At 36.0% G+C, this 18,853-nt stretch overlaps 1 protein-coding gene across 4 annotated transcripts in view; it reads right to left on the bottom strand.

The window, feature by feature from the left end:
• Positions 1-1,064: 1,064 nt before the first annotated feature.
• The window catches only part of LOC139973474 (transcription factor AP-2-alpha-like), a 146,201-nt gene continuing 128,412 nt past the window's right edge, over positions 1,065-18,853 (bottom strand). For all 4 annotated transcript variants that reach the window (XM_071980175.1, XM_071980172.1, XM_071980173.1 and 1 more), the window contains 3 exons: positions 13,250-13,368; positions 4,245-4,386; positions 1,065-3,297 (listed from right to left, as the gene is read on the bottom strand). In XM_071980175.1, the coding sequence (XP_071836276.1) occupies positions 2,958-3,297; positions 4,245-4,386; positions 13,250-13,368 (601 nt within the window). In that variant the 3' untranslated portion in view covers positions 1,065-2,957. The remainder of the gene's footprint in view (positions 3,298-4,244; positions 4,387-13,249; positions 13,369-18,853) is intronic.

An 18,853-nucleotide genomic window follows, 5' to 3' on the forward strand; every position in this document is an offset into this window, starting at 1 on the left:
AATGAGTTCACATAGGTCAGAGAGAATGAAGCGATTTTTTTTTGGGCTTCAAACGGAAGTAAGTTTTGTACCCGTAACATATAATTATCAAATTAGAAGTGCAACGGTATAGGTCAAATTGCGTAATACTTAGGGGGTGGGAAGGGGGTAGGGGTGGGCGGATTGGGCTATGAGTGATCAGCTCTATCAAAGGACCCGAAAGGTGCAGTGACAGAACATTTACCTCTGCACTAAATATAAACAGGAAAATCGTACCTATAATATGATATTATGGTCATCTTAGAAACTTCATTGTTTACATATTTAAGCATAACCTTGGCATAATATTGCCCCTTGCCAAGAAACTTTCATAAGGTGCAGGCCGTCTTTGTAATATTTCTGCATGACAAAAGCGTTCGATAGTAAGGAAGGTATATAGACCTCTGCTTGTGTGACTGACTTGCAAGTTATTGTTTCAGTATCCAATGCCTTCTTGAAGAAATATTAGAATAAGCTCTGGTAAGAATTGTCTGTACATATATATTTATATATGTTGAAAAACGAGCTAATACTTTTTAATGAATTTAATAAGTTTCTGACATGCCACGCTGGAGACCCCAAACAGGATTAAAGTTGAGACGACGGTCAGAAAACACGCTCCCGCACTACCCTTACGCCCTGACATAGCTTCACATGGGTTAACAATGAACAACACGTAACATAGTATCATTATCTATACAATACAAAAAAAAAATGTGTCGATTTTTGGTCGACGTAGTATTCAGAATTAAAACTTATAATGATTGTCTTTTAAAAATGGCAAAAATTTCACAAATCAATGTGGGTAGGATTCGACTTGAATATGACTTGATGTACTTAAGTCATGACAAGTTGATAAAGTTGTTTATCTTAGTCCTCTGAGTACATCTACATAGGTGAGAAACAATACTTATTCCATTACTAACCATTCTGGTTCTCTTTTTCTTAATTCGTTCTAGTCTTTCGTAAGATATAACAATTGTATTCCTCCATACGTAAGTTATTGTTTCATCTTATATTATTACCACACATTACAAAAGAAAACACATTTCTTATCTTTTAGTAAAATTTCCGTCTTCGAGAGTCCAACCTGATTAATGTCTTTCATGTTAGTGACGTCATCATGTTTCATTGGACTTAGGAAGAAAATACTTGGCACTTGCACATTTTTAGTTTTTTTTTAGTAAATACTGCATGGAGACTTGGAGCAAGCAGCTTTTGTTGCTAAGCAACGGTATAAGTCGAGCAATTCGATCAAGGTGAAAGGTTTGACCTAAAGATTTCATTCCGGACTTTTCTTTTTAATAAACCTGACAAAAAAGAGTAAAAATCGTCACCATTTTGTTACGGAATACATCATTGTCTGAAATCGAGTTTAAACGCCAATCAACCATTTTTCAGATTCAAAGCTTCTGTGAATTTCACCTTCAAATTTTATCTTGGCGTATCAAACGTTACATACATGAATATGCTCTTATCAGAGAAGCAGAACATTTCTATGCGTATAGATAGTATCGTGAGATTTTATAAGATAAATATTCATAATTAATCAGATATGATTATTCATGAAGCACTTTAAGGTATGTGATACTGCTCGTTTGACTTGACCATTTACGTTATTCACATTGACAAAATGTCTCCTTGGCAGATGGGTCTTACTTTTTTGGGTAATGGAAAACAATTCTGTGAGAAATCCATTTGTCATATTAAATCAACATGACTGAATACATATCGGCCCTAGCAACGGTAGGATCAGACACTATTATATTTTTTGTTACAAAAGTAATATGTGCAACTTCATCGCTGAGAGCAAGAAAATGGTATTGTTTATAAAAGAGTGTTATGAAAGATCATATGACACACCAGACCAGTACTCTGCGGCCATATCTTTCTTACTATCAAAGCAAGGTTTTTGTAAGATTGTTTCTGATTTAGGTCATTTTGCGACAGCGTTACTTCTTATCTTGGTCTCATCATTCGAACGGTGACAATTTTGATATTTATTTATGTCACTGTCCTAGTTTTCAAGAAAACTTATATAAGCTTTACCAAGAATTTGAAGAGTCGTGCAAAGCAAGGATAGAACCCAATTTGCATGTGTGTGTATGTTTATACGTGCGACCTCTTTTGACGGAATCTTAAAAATTTAAAAAAAGAAACGTTGGACAGGACAAAATGTGATTTGAAGTCAGGGAACATAATCACATACCGAACTCCAATATATTTTACTTCTTGAGGTAATTTACAGCGAAGATAATTTTGTAGAATTTTCTGTTTTTTCCGACATAACATATGCCACTTCTGGGTTTGTTTCTGACTAAAACAATACGCGTCCCAAACAGTACCACAAGTTGTATGTATATCATGCTCTTTATAGTTTGAGATTCTATCATTGATAACTATACTGGCTTTCACATGAGCCTTAGGAAATAACATGAAAAGCACAACACGTACACAGGAACTTCCGTCTTTGTTAACTCTGTGAGTTAGAAACAGATCGCTGTGTTCCTAAACGAATATTGGGGTATATACATCGAGATAACACTAGGCATATAGCCTATCGTGTACACACGATGCAGCTGGCCACGAAGTCTTTGTTGCTAGGTGGGATGAAGTTTGGTAGAGAATTTTCCGGACGTATCGCGTAGTACAAGAGATTGCAAGCATATAATGAATAATAAATATTTAAAACGGTGGGTTGAGCTCATCGATGCTTGCAAGTCTAGTACACGTGTTGCAATCAAACGGTAGCAACTTGGCGTTCCATAGTCTGAGGGGGGATACATTATCCACATTTCTGATTCATTCGACCGTCCCTTCTTTTGTGGGAACCCACACGAATCGCCATCAATTTATACCCTGTACATCTGACATAAAACGTTCGCTCATCCTTGAGTATTGCTCCACTACGAGTGGAGGTGAAGGGTATAGTCGGTTATTCATACCACCTCCTTACCCCGCGTGTCCTCCACCTTGTCCCCTTTGGTCGATGTGTTGTTCGAGTCCATTTTAGAGGGTGGCGCGTTACCATTTGGCGTTGTGGAATGTGGCGGAACGCTGTTTGGGAATGCTTTCTCCAAGTACTTCAGCATTTCGGTAAAAGCGTTTTGGAGAGTTGCAAATGCAGCCGAGAGGGCTGGAGTCCCAAAACCATGTGAAATCAAACTGAAATGGGTCAAACATCTTTGCATGGCCGGCTCTAAGATTGGTTGTGGACGAGAATTACCGATTGGTGTCCTGTCCTGGCACAAAACATCCTGCAATTCTTTAGTGATTTGTCTGTGGATTGTAATAAAATATAGAAATACGGTCATTTTTAACCTTTATGTATTATCTCATTTTTATTGTATTGGCATTATTTTGAGCTTCATACTGGTCACCATAAGATTCTATTTACGAAAACTGTTTCATGTGTTAACCTTGACAAACTCATAAGTGACATTCCAGCTGTCTTTACTAAGCTCGTGGTCCACACCATCAGTCTAATATTTATTCTTGTTGTTACGACGCAATGTCAGAAAATATAATTTTAACATCACTCATTCCTAAGGTGATAAATGTGTTAGGCCTTGATAAAGAATGACGTCACTATGTGCGGAAGGATCTAATTTTTATGATCAAAACAAAATGTTTTGTTTCAGGTACTTAGTGGATGTGGATGTTTTCTCTAATTGTTAGGGACTAAGCTCTCTTTAACGAAGGAACCGAACGGAACATTTGTGTAAATACGGCTGACAACTATATGGAATCCACAATACATACCGACATATCAGTTTTAGCATGATATATAATGTACCCGAACGCCAAGCAAACCTGAACATATGTCCCTTGACTACGTTTCTTGAATACCTTGGTATGTATTGCTGATGTAAACACACTAAACAAACAAACTTTGGAAGTTTTCGTCAACATCAGAGCACGTTTTGGTTTCAAGCAGTTTTTGTAGGAAGAACGGTTTATTTGTTTCAAGATCTATGTCATAATCGCTTCAATTTGCTTAAATCTTTAATTTGTTTTGGATATAATTGTTTAAAATATTAGGTACGTATAATATATAATAACACAACTTCAAAAAGGAGTTATATTATCTCACATGATTACATTTACAGTATATCAAGGTTAAAGAGTGTTCCTTAGTTTAAGTAGCTTTTGACCTTTAAAATATCATTTTTAGGCTTCAGTATCTTGAAGGTGAAGCCATCGTTCAAATGTAATTGCATACTTACTTGGCAGCTAAGATCATGTTTCTTCGAGTTGGTATTTCTGTGGGATCCGTGTGTTGTCTATTCACATATTCAGCTAATTGTCTTGCGGGGAATTCAGTCTCACAAACGTAGCCAAAATCTCGCGCTAAATGAATGGCTTCACCTGTGAAAAGATCAAAAAATAAAAATAAAGTACTGAATTCGTGGGCTTCCTTTGTAAGGGGTCCTTGGAACGATGACATAGAATTTGCATGTGGAGAAAAGTTCCATTTCTGATGCAAAAGAATGGAACATATGTTCACCCCTTGCAAGTGACAAAAAATCAAGATTGATTTGAACATATAAATTTATTTGGAAGATATTAATTGTCACACGAAAGAGGCCGTATTCATGGATTTATTACAATATGCTGACGTCACACAACCGTATAGTACAAAATAGAGGGCAGTACTAATGTACTATATAACCAAAGTGTGATCGGTAAAACGCCTTTTAACAGAATGTTATCCATCTTTCATACACCTCTCCTCATATCCCAACCCGATCACCCCCCTCGCCCAACATTCCCCATTACCAACACCGGGGCACGTTACCGTGGACTGCTTTTTTAAATTTTTGATTTTGTTTATGGAAGTAGAAGTAAATCAAGACAAACTTGTTTGTATTCCAGGTGTGTAATGACGTCACATAATAAGGAGGGGGGGGGGGGTAAACATTGATGGGTGGATAAACTGAATCTAATAAGTGTGAACATTTCCCGATGGAACAGATACTGTGCACTTAGCAACAAATATCTCTCATCCCTTAAGAACATTCGATGTCAAACTCCGCTGAATGGTGGAGCTGAGAGGGTGAAGGGGCGGGGGGGGGGAGGTGAAAAGTGAGTATGCAATATCGTATAACATACTCTCACTGAGAAGGATATTCGCTTTCCATACTTAAGAAAAGGTAGACAATGGTAAACAGAATTTGCGATGACTTTTAATCAATCCGTTACACGTTACTGCTGCACTATTGAGTTATTACAAACCACGAATTAACTTCAAATTTATTCCATCTACCATAATAACAGACAGAAAAAAAACTGCTTAAATGAAGAAGAAAAAGCACCTGCAAGAATCAATCAATCAATCAAATCAACCAAACAAACAAACACAAAAACATACTTAGCGATATCCAAATTGATTTCAGAGTTTGTTTTAAGTCTTAAAACTTAAGCTATACGTATAGCCTCTTTAATTTTTGTTTATTTAAATAATATTAGTTATTCCTCTTTTCATATTCTTTATCATACACTATACAAGAACGTTCACTCTCTCCATTGCTCTTATTTGAAGCGAAGGAAATTAACTATAGAAGGAGAATAAAGCGAGGCAGAAGAGACAAAAAGTCAACCATGCTAAGAAATTCAAGGACGTACAACCAATTTTTATAAGGTTATGTGCCAGTTTCAGGTTTCCACGTCATCGGTTACGTTTCAAACTGAACTATACCAATTTACTAAACACGTATTTTTCAATGACTAATTTCAAAATCGTTACGGATAACAAAGAATATACTGCAGAGCAAGGAAAGCAAAATCAAAAAAAAAAAAAAAAAAAAATACCCCGACTGTAAGAAAAAGGCGGCTTTTTCTCTCTATGACGATGATCTAAATTTTTGAAAGAGTCAACCTGCTTCCTGTTGGAAAGAAGACAGAGGCTTGCAGGTGGCTTAATGCGTTTAATTACATGCAAAAAAATGACAATATTGGCATAAGAAAACATCCCAGAATAGGACACGTGTAAACAAAGGTGATATTGCGTGTGAGATTCCCGCTGTGATATATTCTACATAGAAACATGCGCCTGATTGGTCACATGAACGACTTAGTTAATGTAGAGGCGTTATGATTGGTTAAGGACGGCGTCGCTGTTCGCACTATCTACGGAAGCGAACGACTGACGATAAAATAGATCGGACGTTTGTCAGCTTCGCATGTTTTTGGTGGCTTGTCCTCGATTCTCGATATTCTTGCACATTTAGACTGTTTGATTTGAAATGAATCTGATAAAAGCAGGTTCTGGAAGGTCAGAAGATGCGTCGTGGAATTAATCCGAAAATAATGTGTTAAGTCATGTGATTAGAATAACGATACACGATAGCAGTATCGCCAAGCACTGAGTTGTGGAATAGAAAGGCTATTGCGCCCTCATTTTGGTTAATGAAAAAAAGTTAGAGAAGATTTTAAGCTGAAGTGGTGGTTTTGGGAATGAGAATAATATTGCCTGCTAGGGTAACTTGAAGCCACGAACATTGCATTCAACATACAAACTGAACGTCGAACATTTATGCTCCTTAACTAGTGTAACTTAATCTGGGAGTTACCAGTACCGAATTCTCTTGAAAACAGAGGAGAAAATATAGGGTTCTTATTCATCTTTAAGACAAGGAATAAATAGTTCATCGCTGACATTCAGTAACGTTAGTAAGTGTATATGTACCAATGCCTCAATATTGCATAATATTCTAGTCTCAAAAATCATAACTTTATTGCTGGTGCTTATTCTTCTAATTTGCATTGATTTTGCTTGGATTTTGCTATCAAATCATCACTGAGTTTGGGTATTAGTCTGGCCTGGAATTGACCAAAACCAATCTTCTTTTAATGGTACTTGAAAGATACAGTATAATGTAAGATAAGGTAAACGCTATGACATAATAAACATTACAGGGAGTTATATTTTTCCATCAACCAGTTTTACTCTCAGAATAAAACGTTATTCTTGCCAAATTTGTGATTTGCTATCTTGTCATACGGTTCATTAAATTCCAAACTTAAGTCAAATATTGAATTTTCAGTCCTATAATTAAGAGACTATTGGCATGGCTCATTATATACAACTATTCACTGTAATAGTTAAAAGATTAACTCTACTGGGAACGACTGGAAGTTCAAGTTTAAAGGATTCACTAACAAGGGCATTAAATCGCTCGGAGTCTATTTAGCATAGTAATTAGATTCTTATCCATTCTTATTCAATGCTAGGCAACGGTTATCCATTTTATGTCTTCGATAGATTTAGTTTGATTGCCTATATGCATACATAATCTTGGAAATGTACACAAAAAAACTTTGAAATTTCACTTGTTGACTTCTGAACAACCGTGTCTCATTTTCGCTTCGTTTTGATCTATGCCTGAAACTTTCAGTATAAATAAGTCATTACTTAACGCCTGGCCAACGCTTGGTCTCTGTGGGCTTTGTTACGGATGGTAAAGCACGATGAAACGGCGTCAAAGGCAACCAGGTTTGAAAACCACTGCCGTTTTAGTTTAAAGTCTGGTTTGATATATTGCGTATTGAATGCATACGGGCAGGTGTGAATAATAACGCGTTAAAGGAACGAACACATCGGTAAAAACAAAAATCAAAGAAAAGAGGCTTATGAGAACAAGCCAGAAGAATAGATCAGTTTTTTTGTGTGTATGAGTGTGTGTCAGTGTGTATCTATGTATTTCTGTACTTGTTAATTTTTTACTTTTCGAATACCGATAGGCAGGTATGACAAAACTATCTATTTAGTGGGACTATGTATTGGCATGCAAACACAAGGGACTAAATATGTTGAATGGATTCCATAATAAAAAACCTAAACTCACTTTTTGACGGCGTTTGTGTATATACTTATGACTTTGTGACAATCTTTGTGTTAACATGTTTTCATGATGGCACGATAACTGAGAAAGGCACGGTTTCACTGAATTGTGATATCATGATGCGATGCTACCTTATCTTGTCTTTAGTTTTGGAGTCCTGTGTATGATCCTGGTCATTCTTAGCAAAGGCATAATAATAACAATTATAATAATAGGAATAATAATAATAGAATAATCATAATAGGAATAATGATAATTAAAGTTATACTACTAATAATAATAATTAAAATAATACTAATATGATTAATACTGATATGAATAATACTAATAGGAAACATACTAATAATAATAATAATAATAATAATAATAATAATAATAATAATAATAATAATAATAATAATAATAATAATAATAATAATAATAATAATAATAATAATAATAATAATAATAATCATAATCATAATCATAATAATAATAATAATAATAATCATAATCATAATAATGAGAAGAAGAAGACTAGTATAATGTAATTTATAGAGGTACCACTACCTATTAAATATTACACTGTATATACTGGGTACACACTCCCAGGGAAGTACAAGTATGTGAGAGTTACTACCAATGGGTGTAACTTATAAGTATATGCTGGTATTTTAGGATATAAACAATTCAAAGTTTTATATTCCATAAGGCTGGGCGGAGGGTAAGTGAATATCTTCGATGGAATCTTAAGAAAATAACCGTCGATATAATAGTTTCCTTGTCAAAGTAGTCTCCGACAACGTTGTTTGCAAAATTTGTCTTTCTTTTGTTTGTTCTACAATACAATTAAACGTACACGGAAGCCGTATAAATGCTGTTATTACCTTTCTTATCGTGTTTATTAACCAACATTGCCTTTTCTTAATCTCGCGTACGCTTTGAACAAAAATCGATAACCAAACTGCTTATTTTGATTTATAATTTTAAAGGTTAAACTATAGCAGTAGCAACATCTACAAGAACAAAGGATTCATCAGGCGCGAAATAAAAAGAAGCAAAACAGAGTGTGTAGAATACAAACTGCAAAGAAGTCAAATTGGATGTCCTGATTAGCTGCAGGCGTTTGCTGGCCGAAATCTTCATCCATCAAGTCTGACCACTGGTGACCATCCTAACTAGCTCTATATATCTTCGCAATCTGATAAATAAGCCCCTGTTATATTAAGGGCTTCTATGCGTTAATCCAATTTATAGGTTAATAACCCTTTTCACCTTCCTTCGAACTTTTTTTAATCATACCATATTCTGCACCCATCAGTACCTATGCCTTCGTTAAAGCCATTCAGCGGCTTTCAAGCTTCATTAGCCATATTCTATAGTCACGTAGTTGCACCATTCACTAAATCGAATCTTTTGAATAAAACCTGACAAGTTTGTAGACGAATTATTTGGAGTAAAAACCGAACAGGATCAATGGTAAGGACTTGGACGGAGTGAATCACTAACACGAATTCAGTTGAAAATATTTCATGTTTAAATGGTACACGAATTTTGAACACGTCATTAACGTACACATAGGGTCGAATAAGCCACCCGCATGTATATATGTATAAGACTATGTTTATATATGTATATGTGTCTGTGTATATGTAAATGTATATGCATATGTCTGTCTGTCTGTGTCTGTGCATAATATGTACATATGTATATGTATATGCAAATGTACATGTAAATGCGTTCATATTTGTATATGTATATTAATATATGTATATATATATATAAATGAAAATCGTAATATATATATATATATATATATATATATATATATATATATAATTTAATACATATATTATGTATGTATAGATATGTGTGTGTATACATATACACGTTTACGTATGTGTTTCTGTTTCTATATCTGTACATTGTTTATCTACAAGTATAATGCATACGCATATATGTATATGCCTATTTTCTCTAGTCTGATATTGCATAAGTTATAACCTAATAAAACTATACCTTTTCATTATAAGGTTTATGCTATTGTGTAATTAACTAGGCTAGTATATATACAAAGAAATTACTTCATTTATCGCAATCAGTAATTAATAGGGTTGTTACGAATAGATTAATGAGCATCCATATATAAGCCATAATTTTTACTATGTAGATTTATTGTCAGGTTTAGTCAGATTCAGAGTTCCTGAACACCATCACATGCAATTATTGTTGATGTTATATTTTCATTAAACTTTGGAAAAAATATGTTATTATTGATCCCTTGGTTTTATAAGTCAGCGGGAAAGAATACGTGGGGTACTAAATAACAACTAATTACACGGTAGGCAAGAACACGATCTACGGTATAGGCTATAGCATTAAGGTGAGCCCCGCGGGCTAACCATTATGTACGCGACATCATTCGTTTCATCATTGAGAGCGAGTGCTCTATGAGGAAGCTCTGACCGAGAGGTGGAAGCCCTTATTTTGAAATATTGTGACGTGAGTAAGAAAAGAAATCTTCTAATGGAGTAACCTCAGGCAATAATTTACAAGACAATAGTGATCGACAAGAGAAATAGGAGAAGAGTTTTTTAAGAAGGTTTCTGACCAGAGGATTCATCTTGATAGATGCCTCTGAGTAAACTGAACACATTTATTTTTCTCTTAATGATTAAAGAGCCTTACTTACTTCTTTAATTAGTCAGGCCAACGTATGGATATTTATTTCTTCTTTTTGTAGTTTTATTTATAAGGCAAAAATCATATAGCCAGGAGAAAACTGTGATATATTCGTGTAAAAAAAAGTATTGCGCTGATCCGTTCCAAGCTTATTACAAGAATAAACAAACAACGAAGTATCAAGCGAAAAACCCCCAAAACAAGCAAACAACGAAACACAAAAAGCAAACCCAAACATACAAACACCCAAACAAGAAGACGTGAGTTGTTTGACGTCAATAAAGATTGATGTGTCATTTGGTTTCAGTAGGAATTACTCTTTTGGTATTAAATAATCTTTTATGAAAACAACCTGCCATAGCAATGACGAAGATTTTGTATTGTTCGATAAACAAAAGAAAAGAAAAGAAAAGAAAAACAAAACACAACAAACAAAATCAGGACGCTTTCGCTTCACCAGTCGATCACCAAACTTGTTATTAATACAATTGCCCACCAAGGATTTCTGGGTCTGGTCTATACTAGAATGTTTTAATTTTTATGTCCTACCATATTACAGCAATTTTCAAGCGATTTTCTCCTTTCTAATGTATGACTATTCTTACACTCTTTATAATGTCCCAGTGTTGAAATAACTTATTCTTGGCTCATATAGTGTACAAGGTGAAATATTATCATTTTACACTATCTAGTTATAAACAGATTGGACTAACTCTGCCCAAGTATTGACAACAACTTCAACCTTATGGCAAATAATGGAGCTGTGACTTGGTCCAAGTAAAAGCTCCCTGGGTAAATGAAGGGGCCAAATTTAAAACTGTTTGGGTGACTTGCAAACTAGAGATCCATAACCTGATAACACAGAATTTTGAAAATCAGTGTGTAAAGGCATCACAATGCATGATGGTTAATTTCAAGGTGAACCTTACAGTAACGTGATAGCTACGTGGTGGACCAACATGCTCCCATGAAACCTAACCGAATGACGTGTTTACTCTTGAAAATATTCCCGGATTAAATGACTGGTTTAGAGTCCCGTCTTTGAGGCCACTATAAACACACTGCTGATTATTGAGTCAGATAAAGAATGGCAGAATGGCACTATGAGATTGATGGACATAAACGTAGTCTCGAAATATTCCAAATAATAACCGTACCATCGCAATTAGATGGATGGAGAACATTGTAAGAGGGGATAATACTTGAAAACATATTGCAGATTAAGTAAGAATCCCAAATCGGAAAGTAGTTCAAGTAACAGCGAAAGAAACATGTATTAATAGTGTTGAAATGATGCTTAGCTGTTTCGTTCATTAGTAAGACACAAGTAAAATTCAAGGTATAGACAACTAATTAACCACGTTGTAAGAGATAACCTTATAATAATGCAGATATCAACATGATAGGATGAACATGTAAACAATTCACCATCCCCCATCACTCAAAAACAAAGTAAACAAACAATATATTGTGGACTAGATGCTTAAGCTGAAAATTTATATCTCATGTTTTCTTTTGTGCTTCTATGAGAAGAAATCGTTTATATATTTTTTATCCTAATGTTTTGCTCGTCTCATTTCATGGTTAACGAAATGCGTGCCGTTTTTATTTGGCTTCTTCAGAAAGTAAATTAAGCAATAAATGATTAAGAAATACATCTTAATTCTCCAAACATTTGCCTAACTCTTCATTCTAGTGTAGTTATGTACATTTAAATGATACATTAAAATCTCCCAAGCATCGAGGCCTATACAGAACAAAACTCTTAATGACTGAGAGTTGTTCATTTGATCTGCATCTTGTATATCACATGTGATGATGGTTTGTCTTACTCCTACTCTAAAGGTTAGAGGGGTATTTTACTTAAATTTTAGTCTAACTAATCATTACCTATAGTTGATTGATAAACCACAATGTGCTCAATCCCGACGATACTGTCTGTGATATTTTCCAATAAACTATAGCGGAACTACTCCCAATGATATTAAGACAATTACTTAAAGTTTGGAGAGTTGCCATGAAATCTTTTGGCTTTAATGATAGGCTAGCCCCTATGCATTCTAGCCATAGCGGTACCAGCATAAATGGTCAGATTAAATACCATACGTGGAGGTACCACAGGAATGTGGCACTTAGATTGAAATTAGCGACTAAAAGTGAAATTGAGACCTTCTCTCTTCTCAACTGTTGAGTTGGAAACGTCAAGGATTTCAGCTTCCAAGGAGGTTGACGTTACAAGCAGTAAAAATAAATTGACATTTTGGATTGACGTGTTCAGAATACCGTAAAATAAACTTACTTGATATCGGAGGAAATAAAAAATTACCTAATATGACAAAACCACAGAGGATAGAGTTGTTTACAGCTAATGACGCGAAAGCTGTTCACATGTTACGTCATACAACAGTGTGACTAGATTCACGTTCGAAGTAAATACAAAAACATTCCATGTTTGGTTGACATTCAATCACAGAGGTTAAACAGGAAGCATCTTGGTCACTCGTTCGTCACACCATGTTTGTTATTGCAAACTATTGAGCAGCAGTGCTGCTGAATCTCAATACTCTGATCAACCAGAATGGTATACTTCTCCTCCCCTCTCCTCCCCTCTCCTCCCCTCCTCTTTACGCCCCCTAATTCTCCTGAAAAGCTCATATTGTTAGAGAGAGAGGTTAAAAGTAGTTCTTACTTGTTGGAAGATATTGAAAAGGTCAAAGGTCACTCACCTTCTACTAATGACGTAAACAATGTGACATTGGCAGCTTTTCTTCTGCCTGCTGGAAGATTTAAGCCAATCTTGTCGAGCCGTTCTCTCAGATATCTGCCACCGTTCTTTGACTTGGCTCTGGAAAGTGAAATGAGCATTCACAAAGTTATTGGTGATGGCCTGAATTCTGTTGAACTTGTCTTACACTGGTCCGATAAATCAATATGTGACTATACCTCCATTATATTCATATGCTAATTATTTGTATTAGTTCCGTTTGCATGTGTGATATCCTTTTATTCAAGGTTGAGCTGAAACTAGTTTGACTAAACAATGTCCTGTTTAGATTAAAGCAACACTCAGCCTGTCACAATGAATGCAATTTTTTTTTTAATTTACATTAACAGTACATTTTTTTATACATATACCATAGTTTACATTTATAGTAGACGAGAAAGCAGGTGTAACGTGGACACTGGTAAGCCATGAGAGACGTTAATTGTCTCTGAAAAAAACCTTTTCTACTTCCACTAGGAAACAATTATTTTAAAAGTCTTCTAGAGCAAATATATTTAAATACAAACAGCGGAACGAAACAACTGAACATGTCTCTTTATGAGGGCGCTAGTACTCTCCTATTGATAATCAGATAATGTGGTACCACTTTTACTCTGTGAAGCTCTATGTCAATGTTAACAAATATAACTACATTGGCTGTCAGATATGTTCATATACCAGCCACTCCACCAGTCTGGATACTAAAACCATTTTTCAAGCCCATTTGCTGTGTAACGATCAAACTCGGAGCAGATACTTTTAAGTCTTGCAGCAGAGTGACATCAATGAAAGATTTTCGCCTCTGGCAAAGACCTTTTGGTCTGAACGGCTGACGAGTTCGAGACTTTTGGCCGTCTGGGGGAAACAGCAACTATTAAGAGAGTCCTAGATGATAATAACAGGTGATGGAAGGGTGATGATGAGTCAAAAACTCCTCACAGTAAAATGCTCTGTTCTTACCACAACAACTTCATGACTGCGCATGCTCGTTAACCTTACTAATCCTGGGTCAATTGGGTATTAGTTGATCGTTCCAAATGATGATGTAAATTAAGTTTCTGTTGTGTAGTTTGCCTAAATCCCTTGTAAACTGACATTCCGACGATTGTAAGTTATGTGGTATATATCATGTTCATAAACGCCATTAGGTATAACATAGAGATCTTTACATTACCTCCAGTGTATTATGTTGTTTTATGCCCCCTTTTTCGGACCATTGTTAACCAAGCAATCAAGAACTGTTTCATCGATTAAACACTCATATTCTTTGGACTGAAACTATAAACTAGCAAACTGTAATTTGTTATTTATCTGAACCGTTCTTTATATAGGTGGCGCCGTTCTGTGTATTTAATACCATATTGCAACACAAGCAGAAGTTCTGAAAATCATACAAAAATGTCTCGTACTGAGGTATACCAATACAGTGTACAAAGTCTTGGATTAAGTGCGTCAGGTCAACTGACACAATGCTAAGCTTATAAACCTTCGCATTGTTTCCATGGTAGGCTAAGGAACTAGTTCGCTCAACTAGTGCTTGATTGTGTGTTGTTAGTTGAGAATAGAGGCGTTATACATTGTGATTATAACTATCACCACATAACCCTAAGAACCACTTCCGATTTCCAACTATCTGCCGGATGAATCATCTTTCAATACATTTGTTACCACATGAAAATGATCTTTGCTTTACGGTAACCATTCTTTTTGGCCACAGAAAATAAAATTCTGGATCTTTTGTACCAGAAAACTAAAAGCACTCTCCATATTAAAATCAATAATTAGATGTTAATAAAATCAGGAGATATCCTATGGGGGTACCAGGAAGGGGTTTTGAGACAGAGAAAACCCGTATGTGACTCCCCTTATTAATTATGTTAATTAATTCCAAATATTCATCGAAAGAGGGTCTTACACATGGGTTAACGAATGAAATGCGAGGTAACCGATCCTCCTTATGAAAACATTGATCAGTTCGTTTGTGTTTAAATTTGCCATAGACATTCCAAAGTAATATGTGTAACTTGGAAATATGCGTGACCCAGACTGGAGGAGCCGAGTGGTACGAAAATAGAACCATAGATCTTTGGGAGTTACTAGAGGTTAGGTCCCGAACATTGAACTTGAAGCTAGCAGGCGTATATTGTATTAATCTTCGACACATCATATGTCTGCTTCGTTGAAGGTAAAAATATGATGAAATATTCAAAGCAAAATGTAGTATAATTCACGATGACGTCATATAGGTGACAACACGGCGTGTGTTACAAGTTAGGAGGTCATAAGTCAAGGAGCTGCCATGTCTAGGAGAGTGTCAAAATAACATTCATGTTACATTTAATGATCCGCCAGAAGCAATGACTAATCTACAAACAGGGAACACGACACGATGTTGGTAATACAGTGAACTTAATTTCTTGCGGAGCATTAATGCCGTAGAGTCAGGGACTTTTAGCCACAGGGTGGTGGGATGTGGGTGGTGTGGTGATTGGGGTCTTGTGTGTCAATCCCTCCCCCACCCCCACAATAATTGGCTTGAATCTTCAATTGTGGAAAGTCGGTGGTCAAACGTATGACTGATGGAAAATGTTATCCATGCAACATCTTTTAAAGTAATTTAAGCTGACCGCACTCTTGGCAGGATAATGCTGATTTCTGAGTCGATGAATATTAGACTGTTTCTAAGTTTTGGCTTACATTATTATTTGACAAAATTCGAACTCACAAATAACCGAAATCTTAATGTTTGGTCCCTTGTACAACCCAGTTTGGGCACCAACAATTCCACTAACTTACGGTACCGCACCCCTCCTTACGAATCCACCCTGTTGGAAACTACGGTTCTAGTTAGAATAGTATTATATTCTACCACCTCTCCCACATTCACAAGACTCTAGCAACGTCCCTGCGTAGTGTTGTTTGTTTACTCTATGTATATACTCTGTATATTATAACATAACATACACTACAAATGTGTGAAGCGATGGTGGAAATGTATCTGGGATAGCAATACAAAGACCAGACATGTACCGAATGTTGTTGTAAATGTAATGTTGCAGGAACCTACCAGAAAAAAAAACCCAGAAACATTAATGAAACTTTGGAGTAAACGTATCCTAGTATAGTCTAATCGTGGACAGCCAAAGTCATTTAATATTGTTTGGCGCTTAAGAAGTGAGTGAGGTGGATTGGGGGAGGGATCCGAAGTACTAGCCATTTAGACAGGTTTTGACTTACAAAACGTTACCAAATACCGATTCACCAGTGATTGCTATGGTATGCCATCAACTATCAGTTCGAGTCACGGCTGTGATCTTTGATTGAACCTGATTTCAAAAGGTTTTGAAGTTCGACTAAAGCATGCATGCATCATCGTTCAAAAACACGATTTGCCACTAGGTTAAACATAGCACGCAGTTTCACAAGGGATATACACAATACTGTGTTATAAGCAAACATGCAGTAGGGCATGCCACCAAGCTTAGGGCATATTAGCCCCCCGTCGCGCCCGTAGGGTGAATGACTGCAAGAACGCCGTTACCCCAGAAACAGCTGATCAACTTGCACAGTGTGTACGAACACATCCTGGCTGCACGTTGTTCTAACCAGAGTCCAATCTGGTAACAAAATAGTTTGAGCGCGTTCCACCACAATGGGCATCTATGGCCTATATATAGCTAATAGACGTGTAGTTATGGCCGGGGACGCTTTGAACTCGTGCAACTTTTGTCGGATAAACAGCTAACCCGCTGATTGGAACACATAGAACACGTAAATATCAAAGTATTTCTTGTTTCTGTTTAGTCTTTGATCAGGTATTGTTTCGTAATGCATCGTTGACCTTCAAAGAGCGCCAAAACAGAATACAGTGAAGTACAACAGTATACGACATAGACGGTAAAGAAAAAACAAAACACTCGCATGGTCGCATATTATACAGCTTACTATCCAAGCCAATAAAGACGATACCGTTATATACAAACACATAGTCATGCGTATGAGGCTTTGTGTATAGACTATACTCTTATCCCGTAGTCACTGTTTATTATGGAAGAAAGGTGTTTTTAACCTTTTGAATACAGCCTTCTACTCCTTTTCGGTTCGAACGACCTAGGCCCCATATACATTGTCCACTACAACCATCGTGCCGCACGATGTATGCTATAACACTATAACATAGTCAGGCCTATCCTACACTCATACCAGGCAATCCCATTACATAGTGTGCATCGATAACGAGACGTGATAACCTGCGATACATATATGTTATTGCTTGTTGTTCCATGTTAACGCCACTTCCGAAAGGAAAATGTCAGTTATCATAATAGGAATGTGGCAATGAAAGGGATAGGCCTGGTTAAGTTAATGTATACCGTATATATCTTGCACACACACCTAAACACCTGCACCTAATTATATAGGCGCCGATATTTCTGTTATAAATCAGCTTTATTGAGTTGATAATTGATAAATGCAATGCTAGTCCATAGTCAAATCACATAGCAAAGTAACTCATTTGTTTGTGTAATAAATTGCATTTCAAGTAGTGGCGCCAATAGTTAAACAAACAAAAAGAAATTTTGAAGTTTGCATTCACGTGTAGGCCTATATATGTTAGAAGTTTCCAACAGACGAAATGTTGTGAATTTAATCAAATGCATAAATTAATCAATCAATTCCTTCAGTTGGTGAGATAATCTAGAAGGATGTCTTAGTTTGGTTAACTGTAATCTTATTTTAAGAAATATTCTTTGGAGAAAATTCCAACCGAAGTATCAAAGTAAACAAAACTGCTTTAAACTGCTCAGAAGTAAGCTAACCGTATACTTATGATGGCTAAATCATAGCTAATACTGGATTCTTGTAGGAATGAATATACAACTTAAAGGGCCCTATCGTTTCGATGCTAGCAGGATCTTTTTATGAAGCTAACTGAATCGAAATCAAACTAAGTACACATGAACAGAAACAGATGGAGAGACAACTAAATTAGACAGTTGATGGAGCAAAGCATAACACAAGAAAGAAGAGGTGTATATATTGTTAATTATAAAACTATCGAAGTATAGCCTAACCACAATAACACGTACAGAAACCATATACTTGTCTGTGAAATCTATGCGGATATGCGATAATGAAACCGAATCACTGTAGTATACTATAATATGCTAAGTAACACTATTTTACGGTACTCTGCCATGGAACAAAACGGTGTGGTTTCAACTCGACTGACTTTGACAAGACTTGCTAACAACAAACAGCTTGTTTTTATCACTTCTACCAATTTTGCCAATACCTATAAGCATGAGTGGAAGCCTAATTTTGCGTTAAGGTTGGAATTACGAAGTACAAACACATGTCATGCATGGTTAGTACTCTGCTCCGTATAAGAATTAACGTGACAACTGGTGTGTAAGGCTTTCGCATATTTTTGTCTCAGGTTTTTCATTGAGGAAATTCAGATTTTACTTCCCGCTCAGGATTAGTAACTTGACTCTTCTCTGACAATGCCATTTCATACGTTCGCGGAAGAACTTTCAGTTCTTGGTGACTGACTATGATGTGT

The sequence above is a fragment of the Apostichopus japonicus genome, chromosome 9, assembly GCF_037975245.1.
Source record: "Apostichopus japonicus isolate 1M-3 chromosome 9, ASM3797524v1, whole genome shotgun sequence".
In the NCBI taxonomy this organism is placed as follows: Eukaryota; Metazoa; Echinodermata; class Holothuroidea; order Aspidochirotida; family Stichopodidae; genus Apostichopus; species Apostichopus japonicus.